At 43.0% G+C, this 17,826-nt stretch overlaps 1 protein-coding gene across 1 annotated transcript; it reads left to right on the top strand.

Annotated features, from left to right (window-relative positions):
- The first annotated feature begins 4,079 nt into the window (after positions 1-4,079).
- Positions 4,080-15,143, top strand: LOC110535565 (CKLF-like MARVEL transmembrane domain-containing protein 6). Its single transcript, XM_036966773.1, has 5 exons — positions 4,080-4,309; positions 4,715-4,844; positions 12,965-13,141; positions 13,331-13,429; positions 13,620-15,143. Exons 2-5 carry the CDS (start codon positions 4,722-4,724, stop codon positions 13,782-13,784), a joined length of 564 nt encoding a protein of 187 aa, XP_036822668.1. The 5' UTR covers positions 4,080-4,309; positions 4,715-4,721; the 3' UTR covers positions 13,785-15,143.
- The last annotated feature ends 2,683 nt before the right edge of the window (positions 15,144-17,826 follow it).

Here is a 17,826-nt window from a genome sequence, read left to right as displayed (position 1 = left end):
GTGCCACCAGAGACTCTGGGTTCGTGCCCAGGCTCTGTCGTAACCTACTAAACAATTGGATACCACGAAATTGGGGAGAAAAAGGAGTAAAAATTAGGGAAAAAAAGAAGCGTATGTTGATTTTGGAAATCATGCGCTTCAAACTGAAATGGCCACCATGCATCTCAGTGAAAATCATCCTCCTGTGTGGCTGGCCACCCTTCCCCCATAGGTACATGTAATTGCCTAACAGGTTTGAATACAAGAGTTGTTGAAATACTCAAGTCCAAGTAATTTTGCACAACTGTCTTTCTTTGTTTGTCTCTCTCCCCCATCTCTCTCTGTCTTTCACTCTCTTCCCACCTCTCTCTTTCACTCTCACTTTCATGCTTTTTTATCCCCTCCCCCATCTCTGTCTGTGTGTCTGTCTAGCAAAGACACCTAGTTAAGACACCTAGTTGGAATGACCATAATTGGTAAGACCTATCCATTTGATTGATCAGGGTTAACTTATAGCTAGATACCTCAATATGACAGACATTTAACTAAATGTATAACTAGCAACTTCTAGATGGAAAATGGTTGTTGGAAAATGGTTGTTCATAGCTGAATCCTTCCAGTTATGTAATAGAAGTTAACCGCTTTACGTTACCCTGAATAGTGAATTTCTGCCTCCTACGAATGTTGCGCCTCTTGTCGAGATCAGTGGTGCCTTCATAGTACTTCACCTGTTTGGAAAGATAAAATAACATCTCCTTGAGGGATGCCATTAAAGTGCAAGCTACATACAAACAGAAAGCTACAAAAACAGTTAGCTAGCTAGTTAACGTTAGCTAAACAAATCTGTCTGGCTAGCTAGCTAACTGACTAGGGAGGCTGATGTAAGTAAATAAGTAACGTTACAGTAGCTAGCAATTTCAATCCAAAAGCAGCTTAATTTTTCCCCTATTTAATATTTTGTTATATAAAGACAAATATATGGTAAAGAAAACATTTGTCAAACTACATACGGAGTCTTCTTCTTTGATACTATGGCGGTTTGCAAACAAATGTCACAGGCGCATGCTGCCATCCACTGCCCTGGCTGTATATCAGCCCAAATACTTAACAAAGTAAACAAAAACAAAACCCAACATAATCCTTTAGTCAGATTCAACTGCCAACACCCATCCCTACAGGATCTGGGGCCTGAGAAAGAAAAGCATCTTGAATTGCCATGTTTGAATTTTTCAAGAGTTCACAAAGAGCTACACATGTGTATATATTTTATTGTAGTGTAAGTGCTATGGGATGTATTGTTACAGGGAGTGTTGTTTTGTTCGTCGGCAGCGTATAGTTTAAAGAGGGAGCGACACAAGGATGCACTCCTATCATTTACATTGAGTTGATTAGATTTGAATCTGTCTGTCTTCCTGTCTTTTGTTTTAAGCAGTCAAAAGTGCAAAGAAATGTTAATTCAGGTTGGGTATCAGTTTCTGCTTGAATTTGGTTTAAAGGACAGTGAATTTGTTCATAATTTGAGAACTTGCTACCAAGCTCCTGTGTGTATCAGACACACATTGTGTTTTCTCTTAGAGCCTATTCTGAACTGAAGACACGTGTTAGTTACCACGTTGTTTTAGCCTATTGGTGATAGTCATATACTTTGTGTTATTGTGTAATGTATAATGTATTTCATGTACACTGTCATTTTTTGTGTCAATTATTTCATGCTATTAGTTAAATAGAGTAACTTCATTCCTTGTTTACAGAGTCATTATTTGATTGACTAAATTATTATAATTTAGAAGGTCTATTGGTAGTTATTATTTACACTATACACATACTGTAGCATATTATTGGGTACCACCTTGACATCTCTGACATCTCTGCTTGCCTCAATTCATTAATGCTAGAACATTGGTCGCCAGGATTAGCTATGTGTATCTAGTCTCTTAATAATTGCATAATGGTGCAGATTAGGCATGTTCATTATAGTCATACTGAGTAGGTGATGCATTCTTTCGCTACCTTGCTAGATCCTCCAGAGACGCACAGGGCCTGTTGCATTTATTTTTACAAAAAAACAGAACCACTACTGCAATATAGGCCTGCACTCAAAAAGGTGATATCTACAACCTAAAAGGATTCTTCCACTGTCCCGATAGGATAACCCTTTTTGGTTCCAGGTAGAAACCCTTCTGTGCCTAGGTATAACCCTTTTGGGCTCCATTCCGAAGCAGGTTCTACATGGAACCAAAAATACTTCTACCTATAACCAAAAAGGGTTCTCTTTTGGTGACTGGGAAATATCCCAGTTGGAACCCCTTTCTAAAAGAGTGTACTCAACAAGTTTAGCCTAAATTTACACAATTTAATTCTGTACTCAAACATCTGCCTGGTATTCAAGATAACATGCAACTTTGAACGTTTTCAGCAACCTCTGCTCAGACTTAAATAGCAGTGTTCCAAGATCTTCCACTAGGGGTGACTGTAGTATCCTCAAATGGACAAAAAGGAGACACAAGAGGCACCCCTCATTTTAGATCCCAAGGGGTCTTTATTTTCATACTGTATGCTCTCACTCTCATCACTATCTCCTTTGCCATCTTCTCATGTCTTTTCTTGGAACTCCATCCACACACAACTGTAGCATCTTGTTTACAATTTTCACATTTTAGGTGTCCAGCTGAGGCCTTGGATGGATCATGTTGCAAGGAGATGGGCACAGGGGTATGTACAGTACAAGTCCAAAGTTTGGACACACCTACTCATTCAAGGGTTTTAATTTTTTAAAACAATTTTCTACATTGTAGATTAATAGTGAAGTCATCAAAACTATGAAATAACACATGGAATGAAGTCTCTTCTTCTTATTGGTGTCCTTTAGTAGTATTTTCTTTGCAGCAATTCGACCATGAAGGCCTGATTCCTGCAGTCTCATCTGAACAGTTGATGTTGAGATGTGTCTGTTACTTGAACTTTGTGAAGCATTTATTTGGGCTGCAATTTCTGAGGCTGGCAATGCTAATGTCCTTATCCTCTGCAGCAGAGCTAACTCTGGGTCTTCCTTTTCTGTGGCGGTCCTCATGAGAGTCAGTTTCATCATAGCGCTTGATGGTTTTTGTGACTGCACTTGAAGAAACTTTAAGAATGTTCCGTGTTGACTGACCTTCATGTCTTAAAGTAATGATGGGCTGCCATTTCTCTTTGCTAATTTGAGCTGTTCTTGCCATAAAAAAACACAACTAAGTGGCTCAAACACATTAAGAAGGAAAGAAATTCAAAAAGTTACTTTTTACAAGGCACACCTGTTAATTGAATTGCATTCCATGTGACTACCTTATGAAGCTGGTTGAGAAAATGCCAAGAGTGTGCAAAGCTTTCATCAAGGCAAAGGGTGGCTACTTTAATGAGTCACAAATATAAAATATATTTTGATTTGTTTAACACTTTTTTTGGTTACTACATGATTCCATGTGTGTCATTTCATAGTTTTGATGTCTTCACTATTATTATACAATGTAGAAAATATGAATATAAAGAAACCCTTGAATGAGTAGGTGTGTCCAAACTTTTGACTGGTACTGTATGTACAGTCCAGAGAACAGTGTGGGTGGTGGGTAAAACAGCTGCAGTGAGGCTGATTGAAGTAGTGTACTCACCCACATTTACAATTTCATTAATCAATTTGATAAATAATACTAGTATATACAGTTACATTATTGTAGAATAGGCTGCTCCTGTATCCAGACTATATTAGGATACCGTTATTTCATTGGCCTTGTCAGGCATGATTTTAGGTTTTTGATCAAAGTTGTATGTTGTACCTCGTTTCCCTTCTTCAATGAAAAGTACTTATGCATTCCCCATTCAATTCAGTTTGAGTGTGAATGTGTAGGCCTAGTGTCAGTGGAAAAATAAACCCATAGCTCCAGCACAGAATGGCATGTAGTTACAATGTAAAATATGTATATATCCTATAATACAATGTCATTTAGGAGTAATGTATTACAATGTGAAATACTATATATCCTGACGACATGTTAGTTACATGTAGGCGTCACGCAGACGTTAGTAAGGCGTTGGTATCATGTAATGTCAGTCAGACGTTCAATGGTAGGCAACAGCCACACGGTGGTACAGTTGCCTAAGCTTAATTCTGGCACTTGTAACCCCCCATACTCTTCTGTTAACGACAGGGGTGTAGACAAGCCGTTCATTTGCGGAAGTGTGGATCTAGGTTTTAAACAAGAACGCAACAACAAAGGGCATTGCTTTGGAAAGTCGTGGAAATACGATATCTATCGCCAAGGCATACCTATTCAGTTGGTTGTTCCAAATTTGACACGTGAGTCCATCGTTTATACTTTTATAGCCTTTATTAGTTTCCCCTTTCAATTTGATTGAATCTTTATTAGCTGCATGTTCTCACTTATGTGAGTGTTTGATGCAGTCTACCCTAGCAAAGATACCCGATGGAGTTGAGTACGGAGGCGATGAATTTTCGACTACATTGAGTCAGTATCAGTCGATACTTGTAAATGTCCAGTGACAGGCTACCCTAAATTTAACAACAAGTTATTTCTTCCATCGTGACTTTTGAAGTTAACAAAATGCCACGCTTTCGCTTTCGCTCTGTAGTTTGCCGCGGGTCTGATACTGTTAATAAATTATAGGCCTACACTGTAACATGAAGTACATAGTTGCAGTCTTATTGAAGTTGTACTTTTTTCTTCAAATCTATTCATTTCAGTCACACCATGGCTGCCGCGGAACCAGTCTACAGTCCAACAACAGTTTCAGAGACCAAATCCAAAAAGTGGTTAATTGTACCAACAGATAATTTGGATAAAGTCAGATGTTTGATAAAGGTGGTGGAAGTGGTAAGTCATATTCTTGTCATAGTTCTTGTTATGATACTGTTATTGTTAATGTTCTACTGTGTTGGGCAAGTCTTAATCCAAGCATAACATTGAACAAACAAATGTAAAGTGTTGGTTTCATGAGCTGAAATAAAAGATCCCAGACATTTTCCTTATGCACAAAAAGCTTATTTCTCTAACATGTTTGGCACAAATTTGTTTACCTCCCTGTTAGTGAGCATTTCTTTGCCAAGATAATTGATCCACCTGACAGGTGTGGCATATCAAGAAGCTGGTTAAACAGCACAGTCATTACACAGGTGTACCTTGTGCTGGGGACAAAAGGTCACTCTAACATGTGCAGTTTTGTAACACAACACAATCGCACAGATGTCTCAAGTTCTGAGGGAGTGTGCAATTGGCATGCTGACTGACTCTGGTGGACATTCCTGACTGCAGGAATGTAGCTAGAGAATTGAATGTTCAACATCGTTTTAGAGAATTTGGCAGTACGTCCAACCGGCCTCAAAACCACAGACCCTGTCCTGTATATGGCGTTGTGTGGGCGAGCGGTTTGCTGATGTCAACGTTGTGAACAGAGTGCCCCGTGGTGGGGGGGTTATGGTGTGGGCGAGCGGTTTGCTGATGTCAACATTGTGAACAGAGTGCCCCGTGGTGGGGGGGTTATGGTATGGGCAGGCATAAGCTGTGGGCCATGAACACAACTGCACTTTATCTAAGGCAATTTGAGTGCACAGAGACACCGGGACGAGACCTGGAGGCCCATTGTCGTGCCATTAATCCTCCATCACCTCATGTTTTAGTATGATAATGCACGGCCCCATGTCGCAAGGATCTGTACACAATTCCTGCAAGCTGAAAATGTCCCAGTTATTCCATGGCCAGACGTCACCCATTGAGCACGTTTGGGATGCTCTGGATCGACATGCACGACACTGTGTTCATGTTACCGCCAATATCCAGCAACTTCGCACAACAGCCTGGCCAACTCTATGTGAAGGAGATGTCACACTGCATGATGCAAATGGTGGTCACACCAGATACTGACTGGTTTTCTGATCCACGCCCTTACCTTTAAAAAAAAAAAGTATCTGTGACCAACAGCTGCATACCTAATGCATTTATTTAAATGGACTGATTCCCTTATATAAACTGTAACTCAGTAACATCTTTGAAATGGTTGCATTTTATATTTTTGCTCTGTGTATTTCAGAGGAGAGACCAGAAGGTTGTCTTCCTATCTGTCTGTCTGTTCTGATGGCACCAAGTAGTAAAACAGGGTTAGATCAACTCTGGTGACAATATGACATTTATCTAGTGGTGTCATCACATGTTTACTTTGTGCTCCAGATAAGACCAGATGAACAAGTTAGGTGTTTATACTTAGACATTTTACATACTATCTCCCTTGCCAGTTATGATACCACGTTCCTTGTAAGTGGATGGTCTGCGTGTAGTAAATAGAATATGCAGATTTTCAAATGCTACCATTGTTTTGTATGTAACTGGATCCGGCTCCCAGAAACTGGGGGTTGTCTATCCCACAATTAACAGGCCAGTTTGTAAATCATAACCTTTGTCTTTCTTAGGGTGTGACCATTGTCAGCTGTTTTTCTTGATTATTCCTTGAAATGTGAAAATCAGACCATTCTATAGAACAGTTGCAACAGCGATGATGCACCCATCAGAACACACTCATCACACCACCACCAGTCCTCCCACATCCCCTTCATGATGGCCTGGGGTATTTGTCAGCATAGAGATGACCCTCAGGATCCTTTAACTGATTGTCAGGCCTAAGACAGCTAAGTTGTTTTTCAGATTTCAGAGTCCAGATCAGTCACTATGGAGCTGCTGTAACCAGTTGAGGGTAGCTGACATCAGATCCTGTATCTTTAGCTCTATATAGCTTGTCTAAAACAGCACTCCAATTGGACAGTTGGACATATCACCTAGCTCACATATTAAAGAGGAGACTGGGTCGGAAACCATTTTAGACAAAACCGTGTTTGCCTATATGAAAGAGCAGCCGTGCTTAAGTCAGCGTGTGTGTGTGGTGCGCATATGTTCGGGGTGGGGGTGTCTTTAAAAGCAATTCTGTTGAATTGGGTGAGGCTACTACAGCTTGGAATTCTGTTGAATTGGGTGAGGATACTACAGCAGACTGCTGTTGAATTGGATGAGGATACTACAGCAGACTGCTGTTGAATTGGATGAGGATACTACAGCAGACTGCTGTTGAATTGGATGAGGACACTACAGCAGACTGCTGTTGAATTGGATGAGGATACTACAGCAGACTGCTGTTGACTTGGATGAGGATACTACAGCAGACTGCTGTTAAATTGGATGAGGATACTACAGCAGACTGCTGTTGAATTGGATGAGGATACTACAGCAGACTGCTGTTGAATTGGATGAGGATACTACAGCAGACTGCTGTTGAATTGGATGAGGATACTACAGCAGACTGCTGTTGAATTGGATGAGGATACTACAGCAGACTGCTGTTGAATTGGATGAGGATACTACAGCAGACTGCTGTTGAATTGGATGAGGATACTACAGCAGACTGCTGTTGAATTGGATGAGGATACTACAGCAGACTGCTGTTGAATTGGATGAGGATACTACAGCTTGGAATTCTGTTGAATTGGATGAGGATACTACAGCAGACTGCTGTTGAATTGGATGAGGATACTACAGCAGACTGCTGTTGAATTGGATGAGGATACTACAGCAGACTGCTGTTGAATTGGATGAGGATACTACAGCAGACTGCTGTTGAATTGGATGAGGATACTACAGCTTGGAATTCTGTTGAATTGGATGAGGATACTACAGCAGACTGCTGTTGAATTGGATGAGGATACTACAGCAGACTGCTGTTGAATTGGATGAGGATACTACAGCAGACTGCTGTTGAATTGGATGAGGATACTACAGCAGACTGCTGTTGAATTGGATGAGGATACTACAGCAGACTGCTGTTGAATTGGATGAGGATACTACAGCAGACTGCTGTTGAATTGGATGAGGATACTACAGCAGACTGCTGTTGAATTGGATGAGGATACTACAGCAGACTGCTGTTGAATTGGATGAGGATACTACAGCAGACTGCTGTTGAATTGGATGAGGCTACTACAGCAGACTGCTGTTGAATTGGATGAGGATACTACAGCAGACTGCTGTTGAATTGGATGAGGATACTACAGCAGACTGCTGTTGAATTGGATGAGGATACTACAGCAGACTGCTGTTGAATTGGATGAGGATACTACAGCAGACTGCTGTTGAATTGGATGAGGATACTACAGCTTGGAATTCTGTTGAATTGGATGAGGATACTACAGCAGACTGCTGTTGAATTGGATGAGGATACTACAGCAGACTGCTGTTGAATTGGATGAGGATACTACAGCAGACTGCTGTTGAATTGGATGAGGATACTACAGCTTGGAATTCTGTTGAATTGGATGAGGATACTACAGCAGACGGCTGTTGAATTGGATGAGGATACTACAGCAGACTGCTGTTGAATTGGATGAGGATACTACAGCAGACTGCTGTTGAATTGGATGAGGATACTACAGCAGACTGCTGTTGAATTGGATGAGGCTACTACAGCAGACTGCTGTTGAATTGGATGAGGATACTACAGCAGACTGCTGTTGAATTGGATGAGGATACTACAGCAGACTGCTGTTGAATTGGATGAGGATACTACAGCAGACTGCTGTTGAATTGGATGAGGATACTACAGCAGACTGCTGTTGAATTGGATGAGGATACTACAGCAGACTGCTGTTGAATTGGATGAGGATACTACAGCAGACTGCTGTTGAATTGGATGAGGATACTACAGCAGACTGCTGTTGAATTGGATGAGGATACTACAGGAGACTGCTGTTGACTCATGTTTGACCCCTTTCTGTGTCCCGCTGGTCATCACAAGTGGCAGAGCTGTGACATGTCTACATTTGAACTGGATATCATGAATGGCTTACTCTTATTCCTAGACCCCAATGTCAAGGCTTCAACTATTTGACTGCCTTCCTAACTGCAGTGAAATGTGATCTTCAATTGAATTCAAATCACATGGTTTATGGCTGCTATCTTGTATTTCTCCCCAGTTAACAAGATCTTGAAACAAACTCTTTCCCTGCAGAGGGAGGGCTTGTTTGGGTGAGGGCACCTCTTGTACTATTAGGTTGGCCTGTGAGTAAGCAGGTTAGGGGTGGAGGTTTACTAGTTGCCATAGTTTGTGATTGAGCTCTTAGTCCAGGCAATTTTTAAATTAATTTCATCTCCTTCTGAAGCAGGAAATCTGAGTTGGTTCAGAGTTTGTCTCTTGTGGAACTGCAGTCTGGAGACAGACAGTGATGACACGGCTCTGTCTTCCTCAGATCACTGGGTCCTTAGTCAAGCTAATCAGAGTCAGGTGTTAGCAATACCATCTAGCGGTGCACTGCAAATGAAATTAGCAGCCAGATGCAAAATGTCATTACCAGGGTTATTTTAAGCCTTGCTGTTTGACCTTCTTACTGTGTGTGAGAGAAACGATGGATTCCTCCAAATATGATCAACATTGCAAGAATGCTTGGCAAGCTCATTGGACATAAATATCTGTGGATTTTAATGTCATTTAAAGCATTTCCCGCTTAAAGCCACAAAGAACCCTCAAATCTAATGCTTTTTAACTCTCTGCTCTTTCTCTTGCAACACAACACTTTGCTAGAGTTGTGTGTTCATAGAACCTTGTGGAGAGCACACAGTCTTACACAGCTAACCTTGTGGAGAGCACACAGTCTTACACAGCTAACCTTGTGGAGAGCACACAGTCTTACACAGCTAACCTTGTGGAGAGCACACACAGTCTTACACAGCTAACCTTGTGGAGAGCACACACAGTCTTACACAGCTAACCTTGTGGAGAGCACACAGTCTTACACAGCTAACCTTGTGGAGAGCACACAGTCTTACACAGCTAACCTTGTGGAGAGCACACACAGTCTTACACAGCTAACCTTGTGGAGAGCACACAGTCTTACACAGCTAACCTTGTGGAGAGCACACACAGTCTTACACAGCTAACCTTGTGGAGAGCACACACAGTCTTACACAGCTAACCTTGTGGAGAGCACACAGTCTTACACAGCTAACCTTGTGGAGAGCACACAGTCTTACACAGCTAACCTTGTGGAGAGCACACAGTCTTACACAGCTAACCTTGTGGAGAGCACACACAGTCTTACACAGCTAACCTTGTGGAGAGCACACACAGTCTTGCACAGCTAACCTTGTGGAGAGCACACAGTCTTACACAGCTAACCTTGTGGAGAGCACACACAGTCTTACACAGCTAACCTTGTGGAGAGCACACACAGTCTTACACAGCTAACCTTGTGGAGAGCACACACAGTCTTACACAGCTAACCTTGTGGAGAGCACACACAGTCTTACACAGCTAACCTTGTGGAGAGCACACACAGTCTTGCACAGCTAACCTTGTGGAGAGCACACACAGTCTTACACAGCTAACCTTGTGGAGAGCACACACAGTCTTGCACAGCTAACCTTGTGGAGAGCACACACAGTCTTGCACAGCTAACCTTGTGGAGAGCACACACAGTCTTGCACAGCTAACCTTGTGGGAACACACACAGTCTTGCACAGCTAACCTTGTGGGAACACACACAGTCTTACACAGCTAACCTTGTGGGAACACACAATTCAGTGCTATTCAAAATCTAATTTTCCCTAACCTGTACTCATACCCTAACCTTATCCCAAAAACCTAACCCTAGCTCCTAACGCTTAACGTATTCTAACCTGAACACTATTTCTAACCTTAACCCTAAACCCCGTAGAAATAGCATTTGACCTTGTGGGGACATTCAATGTCCCCAATTGGTCAAAATTGTTGTTTATTTACTCTTCTTGTGGGTACTTAAAAATAAAAATTCAATTTGGTTTAACCTTTATTTAACTGGTCCCCACAAGAATAGTTAAACACACACACACACACACACACACACACACACACACACACAACAGACTGTAAAGAAAGTGTTAAAGGTGCTGCAGAAGATGTCCTCTTGAGTAGGAGGCCCAGTCTTTATAACAGTGTTGATGTCAGACTGTAGGGTCATGTAATAAACTGCAGATATAGAGCTGTGGCTTCATTAACACTATGGCCGGGGGAAACAGACCATGGTGCATTTTACCTTGTAATATGGAACAAAGGCCTACATACTGTACAGTTTAGCCACTGTTTTTATAGACACACACACATATGGCACATTCTGCTCAGCACCGTATTACAGTGAGAACATGTTTGCTGTCTATCGTTTAGTTTTCGGTAGCCATTTAGCACTGTCTAGCTGAATAGTGTGAGGACAGATCCTCAGAGCAGTATGCTGTCTGGCGTGGGGACAGATCCTCAGAGCAGTATGCTGTCTGGCGTAGGGACAGATCCTCAGAGCAGTATGCTGTCTGGCGTGGGGATAGATCCTCAGAGCAGTATGCTGTCTGGCGTGGGGACAGATCCTCAGCGTGGTATGCTGTCTGGCGTGGGGACAGATCCTCAGAGCAGTATGCTGTCTGGCGTGGGGACAGATTCTCAGAGCAGTATGCTGTCTGGCGTGGGGATAGATCCTCAGAGCAGTATGCTGTCTGGCGTGGGGATAGATCCTCAGAGCAGTATGCTGTCTGGCGTGGGGACAGATTCTCAGCGCAGTATGCTGTCTGGCGTAGGGACAGATCCTCAGAGCAGTATGCTGTCTGGCGTGGGGACAGATCCTCAGAGCAGTATGCTGTCTGGCGTAGGGACAGATCCTCAGAGCAGTATGCTGTCTGGCGTGGGGACAGATCCTCAGAGCAGTATGCTGTCTGGCGTGGGGACAGATCCTCAGAGCGGTATGCTGTCTGGCGTGGGGATAGATCCTCAGAGCAGTATGCTGTCTGGCGTGGGGACAGATCCTCAGAGCAGTATGCTGTCTGGCGTGGGGACAGATCCTCAGAGCAGTATGCTGTCTGGCGTGGGGACAGATCCTCAGAGCAGTATGCTGTCTGGCGTGGGGACAGATCCTCAGAGCAGTATGCTGTCTGGCGTGGGGACAGATCCTCAGAGCAGTATGCTGTCTGGCGTGGGAACAGATCCTCAGAGCAGTATGCTGTCTGGCGTGGGGACAGATCCTCAGAGCAGTATGCTGTCTGGCGTGGGAACAGATCCTCAGAGCAGTATGCTGTCTGGCCTGTTCCTTCCAAACAATAGATAAGGAAACGAAAACAAAAAGCAGGAACCGCATGAGTCAGTTCAAGTGTGTTTTTGCTGGCCTTGTGGCCTTTCTTAGGAATATTTATTAGTAGTGGCTATTGAGAAATCAAAATGGGGTCTGTGGGTGTTGTAAAGGGGTGGATCCTTTAGTTGGTCACCGTTCTAATGGCAACATGAAAAAGCTATTTTGTGTGTGGTGCGGTATGAATAGAGCCAGTATGTGGTGCTTCCATCACGCTGTGATGAGCTTTTAAGAACACTGTGATGGTCACACCAGAAGAATCCTCTCATTGTGGAGATTACATTAAAGAGTTGTCCCTTCCTCCAAGCCCAACTCTGAACAACACATGAAGTATATAGACATTTACATATACCCTCATTTACATAGGGCTATGATAGTCACTCAATTCTTCAGTCAACTCTACTGATGTCACTATATTGGCACAACATATAAATATAGCATCAGAAGACAAAATCCTGAGTTCATCAGTACTCAAGCATGTTTGACGACACTAAATTACCTCTAACCTGTTTTATATCTGAGACAAAAAACACAACTTCCCATTTAGGGTAGGCGGCAGGGTAGCCTAATGGTTAGAGCATTGGACTAGTAACCGGAAGGTTGCAAGTTCAAATCCCCAAGCTGACAAGTTACAAATCTGTCATTCTGCCCCTGAACACTGTTCCTAGGCTGTCATTGAAATTAAGAATTTGTTCTTAACTGACTTGCCTAGTTAAAAAAAAATATATATATATATTTTTTAGCTCTGGTAGTACTACAGTGCCATCTGTTGTTGAGACTGGGGTAGTCAGTTAGTTTTGACTTGTGTGTCCTCAGCTCCTGTCGTTTGTGGCCTTCATTCTTGAAGAGGTAGTGACGAACTGTATGAGCTGCTCTCCGCTGTACTTCTTTGAGTTTGTCAGCTGCACAGCCTTCCTCTTCACAGCTCTCCTCCTCATCCTCCTCGCTACCACCCTGCACAAGAGAGTGGGCATCAGTTGCTGGCCCTCCCTGGTGAGTTGTGTGTGTGTGTGTATGAATATACACATATGTTGATACATGAGGCCCACTGACCTGCCTAACATTTGTATGTTTATCATTCATAAGACTTTGTGTGTGTGTGTGTGTGTGTGTGTGAGGATACTTGTATTCCCATTTAAATGTATGCTGGTGTATATAACCATGCTGACTTGTCTCTTGCAGGACTTTGTGTACACAGCTTTGATGGCTGCATTCTTCCTCATCGCCTCCATTGTGTTTGCCTCAGATAATGGTGGAACTGACCTGGAGAATGCTGCTGTGGTAAATGAACATCTTCACTCAGACTGTCCTCATACCTCAGGGTCCTGGTTACTGTTTTTTCAAATGAAGGCAAAATATCAGCCCAAACCAAGCTGGGTTTAGATTGAAAGGATAACCTTTTTGTTTGTTTGTTACAAGATGTTTTACTAATGTTAATACTTAGTAATAACTTATTACTATTTATTTTCAGGCATTTGGCTTCCTGGCCACTGTGGCATTCCTGGTGGATGCTGGCTGGTTTGTGAAGACCAGGGGTTTTCCTTTTAAAAAGACCAACCAGCAAGCCGCAAGCAACGGTGGGGCCCCTGTGGCAGAGGCCGAGAAACTCAACAGGGAACAGAACGAAGCAGACTAGGCCCAGGGATACCTAACGAGTGTAACACTGGTGTCTCTTTCTCCCACATTTACACACGCAAACAGGCAACACACTAAGACTATCAGAGGGCCACCTTATATCTGCTTAAAGGAAGGAAAGGAATCTCCAGTAGTTTTAACAGCTTATTCAGAGCTTTTATTCTTAGCAGTGGGACCATTTTTGTAGGAGACATGGTCTGTGTTGTATACATTCTGTTTCCTTGGACCATGGAGCTGCTTGGAATGGGACCACTCATTGATAGAAATGGACCAAGGCTCTCCAACCCTGTTCCTGGAGATCTATCCTCCTGTAGCTTTTCACTCCAACCCTGTTCCTGGAGATCTATCCTCCTGTAGCTTTTCACTCCAACCCTGTTCCTGGAGAGCTATCCTCCTGTAGCTTTTCACCAACCCTGTTCCTGGAGATCTATCCTCCTGTAGCTTTTCACTCCAACCCTGTTCCTGGAGATCTATCCTCCTGTAGCTTTTCACTCCAACCCCAGTTGTAACTAATCTGGTTCAGTTTATAACCATGTAATTATTAGAATCAGGTGTGTTAGATTAGGGTTGGAGTGTGAACCTACAGGAGGGTATCTCTCCAGGAACGGGGTTGGAGTGAACCTACAGGAGGGTATCTCTCCAGGAACGGGGTTGGAGTGAACCTACAGGAGGGTATCTCTCCAGGAACAGGGTTGGAGAGTCCTGGAATAGACTATTATGAGATTTTAAGATCACTGTATTGCCTTACCACTGACTGTCATTCCTGCATTTCTCAGTGTTACTGGGATGAGCACCTATCTGTACTTGCATCTTATCAAGATGGCTCCAGCTATGCAAAATGCTGTATCTAATCTCTCTCTAAAAAATGGTTTGGGAGTTGAAGAACAATATTTATCCAGTTATTTACAGTCAAACCCAAGTACAGTTACATTATTTAACCGGAAGAAATCGTTTTAAAAGTCGACATCATTTATTAGCCAGTTTAAGGAATGACAATATGATTAAATTCAAACTCTTTAGTAAGGAAAGGGAACAGTAATGCCAGAATCGTTTTTTACAGAAATATGATATATCTTTTTTAATGGGCCCCTATGTCTGTCATTTTATTTTAGACCTATTTCTCACAAGTATCCCCAAGTCATTGATTTCTATGGTTTTAAAATTTCAGTCCATGCAAGCAAGCTCCCCAGTATTTCTATATGAGGCCAACTCCACGTTCCTTATTGGTGTTCATACCATATAGATTCATTTTAAATATAGCAATCAATGAAACTAACTGACTATATCTGTAATGTTTTTAAATGCTTTTTCAATCGCAGTTTATGTATTTTAATTGTATGTGTTTTTCTTTATTTCAGAAGTAACTTGGAGGGGTCAGGGAGGGAGGGAGGGGTCAGGGAGGGAGGGGTCAGGGAGGGGTCAGGGAGGGAGGGAGGGGTCAGGGAGGGAGGGGTCAGGGAGGGGTCAGGGAGGGAGGGAGGGGTCAGGGAGGGAGGGGTCAGGGAGGGAGGGGTCAGGGAGGGGTCAGGGAGGGAGGGAGGGGTCAGGGAGGGAGGGGTCAGGGAGGGAGGGAGGGAGGGGTCAAGGAGGGAGGGAGGGGTCAGGGAGGGAGGGAGGGGTCAGGGAGGGAGGGGTCAGGGAGGGAGGGGTCAGGGAGGGAGGGGTCAGGGAGGGAGGGAGGGGTCAGGGAGGGAGGGGTCAGGGAGGGGTCAGGGAGGGAGGGAGGGGTCAGGGAGGGAGGGGTCAGGGAGGGAGGGAGGGAGGGGTCAAGGAGGGAGGGAGGGGTCAGGGAGGGAGGGAGGGGTCAGGGAGGGAGGGGTCAGGGAGGGAGGGGTCAGGGAGGGAGGGGTCAGGGAGGGAGGGAGGGGTCAGGGAGGGGTCAGGGAGGGAGGGAGGGGTCAGGGAGGGAGGGAGGGAGGGGTCAGGGAGGGAGGGAGGGGTCAGGGAGGGAGGGAGGGGTCAGGGAGGGAGGGGTCAGGGAGGGAGGGGTCAGGGAGGGAGGGAGGGGTCAGGGTTTTGGAAGATTGAACTATTTATTGTCCTGGATGGATTTTATCTTTCAGTTTTTCTTCTGTTCAGTCAGGTGACCTTGTGTGTAATGAATTTAGTTACTTTCAGCTTAGAATGAGACCTCAATGTTCATATTTTAGTCAACAGCTAACTTAAAGGTCAGCGATATGACGTAGATACACAAAGTGAACAGCATAGTGGGTCAATTTCCACAACTAAGAGCGTTGGCGTGCGAGTCTAAACTTCTCTGTTCTGTTCCCGTGGCTACCACATTGTAAGAGGTTTGAGTGAACCTGTGCAGATATTGTGTGACTGTGTGAGAGTAAAGTCTTGCAGGGTTGCTTGTGCAACGTCATTTTGCTGACCTTTAACTCCCAGGTTGTAGATTAATAGTTTTGAAATGTTTGTTTCAGAGAATATCCTGGGATTGTACTGATGGACACCTCTTTTCCCCCAAAAAGTTCATACACATTTGATTGGCCAATGAATTACTTACTTGATAAGTAGCATGGTTAGGGTCAGAAATCCAGATTTCTTAAAACATTTCTTTAAAAAATGTCATCGGAGTCAATCAACAGTGAAATAAATGATATGCTGGATTCATCCAACAGCTGATCTGAAATGTCTTAGGTGATAGTAGAAAGTAATAGGGTAGACATCTATAATACGCCTTTTTTCTAGTGTTGGAATAAGACATAAGTATTGAAGCGACTGCTGTTATAATTCCCTTATAAGCAAGACATTCCCATCCAAGTACAGTACAATAAGTGTTTTCTCAGGACAAATACTGTAAAAGGTTAATGTTGTTCATGTGGTGTTGTCGATGAAAGCAATGTGCTACTAGTGCCCTATTCCTAATCCTATCAGATACACAGTACATTAAATAACTTGGTGTAAGGGTTGAAGGTTTGACTTGGAATTGGGCAAATACATAGCCCTTATCTAAACTTGTGCCTTTATACTGACTAGTAATATTCATAGATAGCAATATCTACTCAATGTTTTATGCCTTCATTTTTGTAATTTAAAAAACGTCTATACTGTGTCAATAATTCGTCATGCAATAAATGGCATCAATTTTCTGAAGTATTTAGCTTCATGGGATTACTGGTTATAAGCTTACATATCTCTCTCTATATATATCTATATATATCTCTATATCTCTCTATATATCTATATATATATATATCTATATACAGTGCCTTGCGAAAGTATTCGGCCCCCTTGAACTTTGCGACCTTTTGCCACATTTCAGGCTTCAAACATAAAGATATAAAACTGTATTTTTTTGTGAAGAATCAACAACAAGTGGGACACAATCATGAAGTGGAACGACATTTATTGGATATTTCAAACTTTTTCAACAAATCAAAAACTGAAAAATTGGGCGTGCAAAATTATTCAGCCCCTTTACTTTCAGTGCAGCAAACTCTCTCCAGAAGTTCAGTGAGGATCTCTGAATGATCCAATGTTGACCTAAATGACTAATGATGATAAATACAATCCACCTGTGTGTAATCAAGTCTCCGTATAAATGCACCTGCACTGTGATAGTCTCAGAGGTCCGTTAAAAGCTCAGAGAGCATCATGAAGAACAAGGAACACACCAGGCAGGTCCGAGATACTGTTGTGAAGAAGTTTAAAGCCGGATTTGGATACAAAAAGATTTCCCAAGCTTTAAACAACCCAAGGAGCACTGTGCAAGCGATAATATTGAAATGGAAGGAGTATCAGACCACTGCAAATCTACCAAGACCTGGCCGTCCCTCTAAACTTTCAGCTCATACAAGGAGAAGACTGATCAGAGATGCAGCCAAGAGGCCCATGATCACTCTGGATGAACTGCAGAGATCTACAGCTGAGGTGGGAGACTCTGTCCATAGGACAACAATCAGTCGTATATTGCACAAATCTGGCCTTTATGGAAGAGTGGCAAGAAGAAAGCCATTTCTTAAAGATATCCATAAAAAGTGTTGTTTAAAGTTTGCCACAAGCCACCTGGGAGACACACCAAACATGTGGAAGAAGGTGCT

This window comes from Oncorhynchus mykiss, chromosome 3, assembly GCF_013265735.2.
Source record: "Oncorhynchus mykiss isolate Arlee chromosome 3, USDA_OmykA_1.1, whole genome shotgun sequence".
Lineage (NCBI taxonomy): Eukaryota > Metazoa > Chordata > Actinopteri > Salmoniformes > Salmonidae > Oncorhynchus > Oncorhynchus mykiss.
Note: the sequence above shows the minus strand (reverse complement) of the source record. Positions and strands in the feature narration are given on the sequence as shown.

Bases quoted from the DNA above. Each gene is read 5' to 3' on its own strand.
- LOC110535565 (XM_036966773.1), top strand. From the start codon at position 4,722: ATGGCTGCCGCGGAACCAGTCTACAGTCCAACAACAGTTTCAGAGACC. The intron at 13,142-13,330 runs GTGAGTTGTGTG...TGTCTCTTGCAG, and splicing joins TCAGTTGCTGGCCCTCCCTG to GACTTTGTGTACACAGCTTT. The intron at 13,430-13,619 runs GTAAATGAACAT...ATTTATTTTCAG, and splicing joins ACCTGGAGAATGCTGCTGTG to GCATTTGGCTTCCTGGCCAC.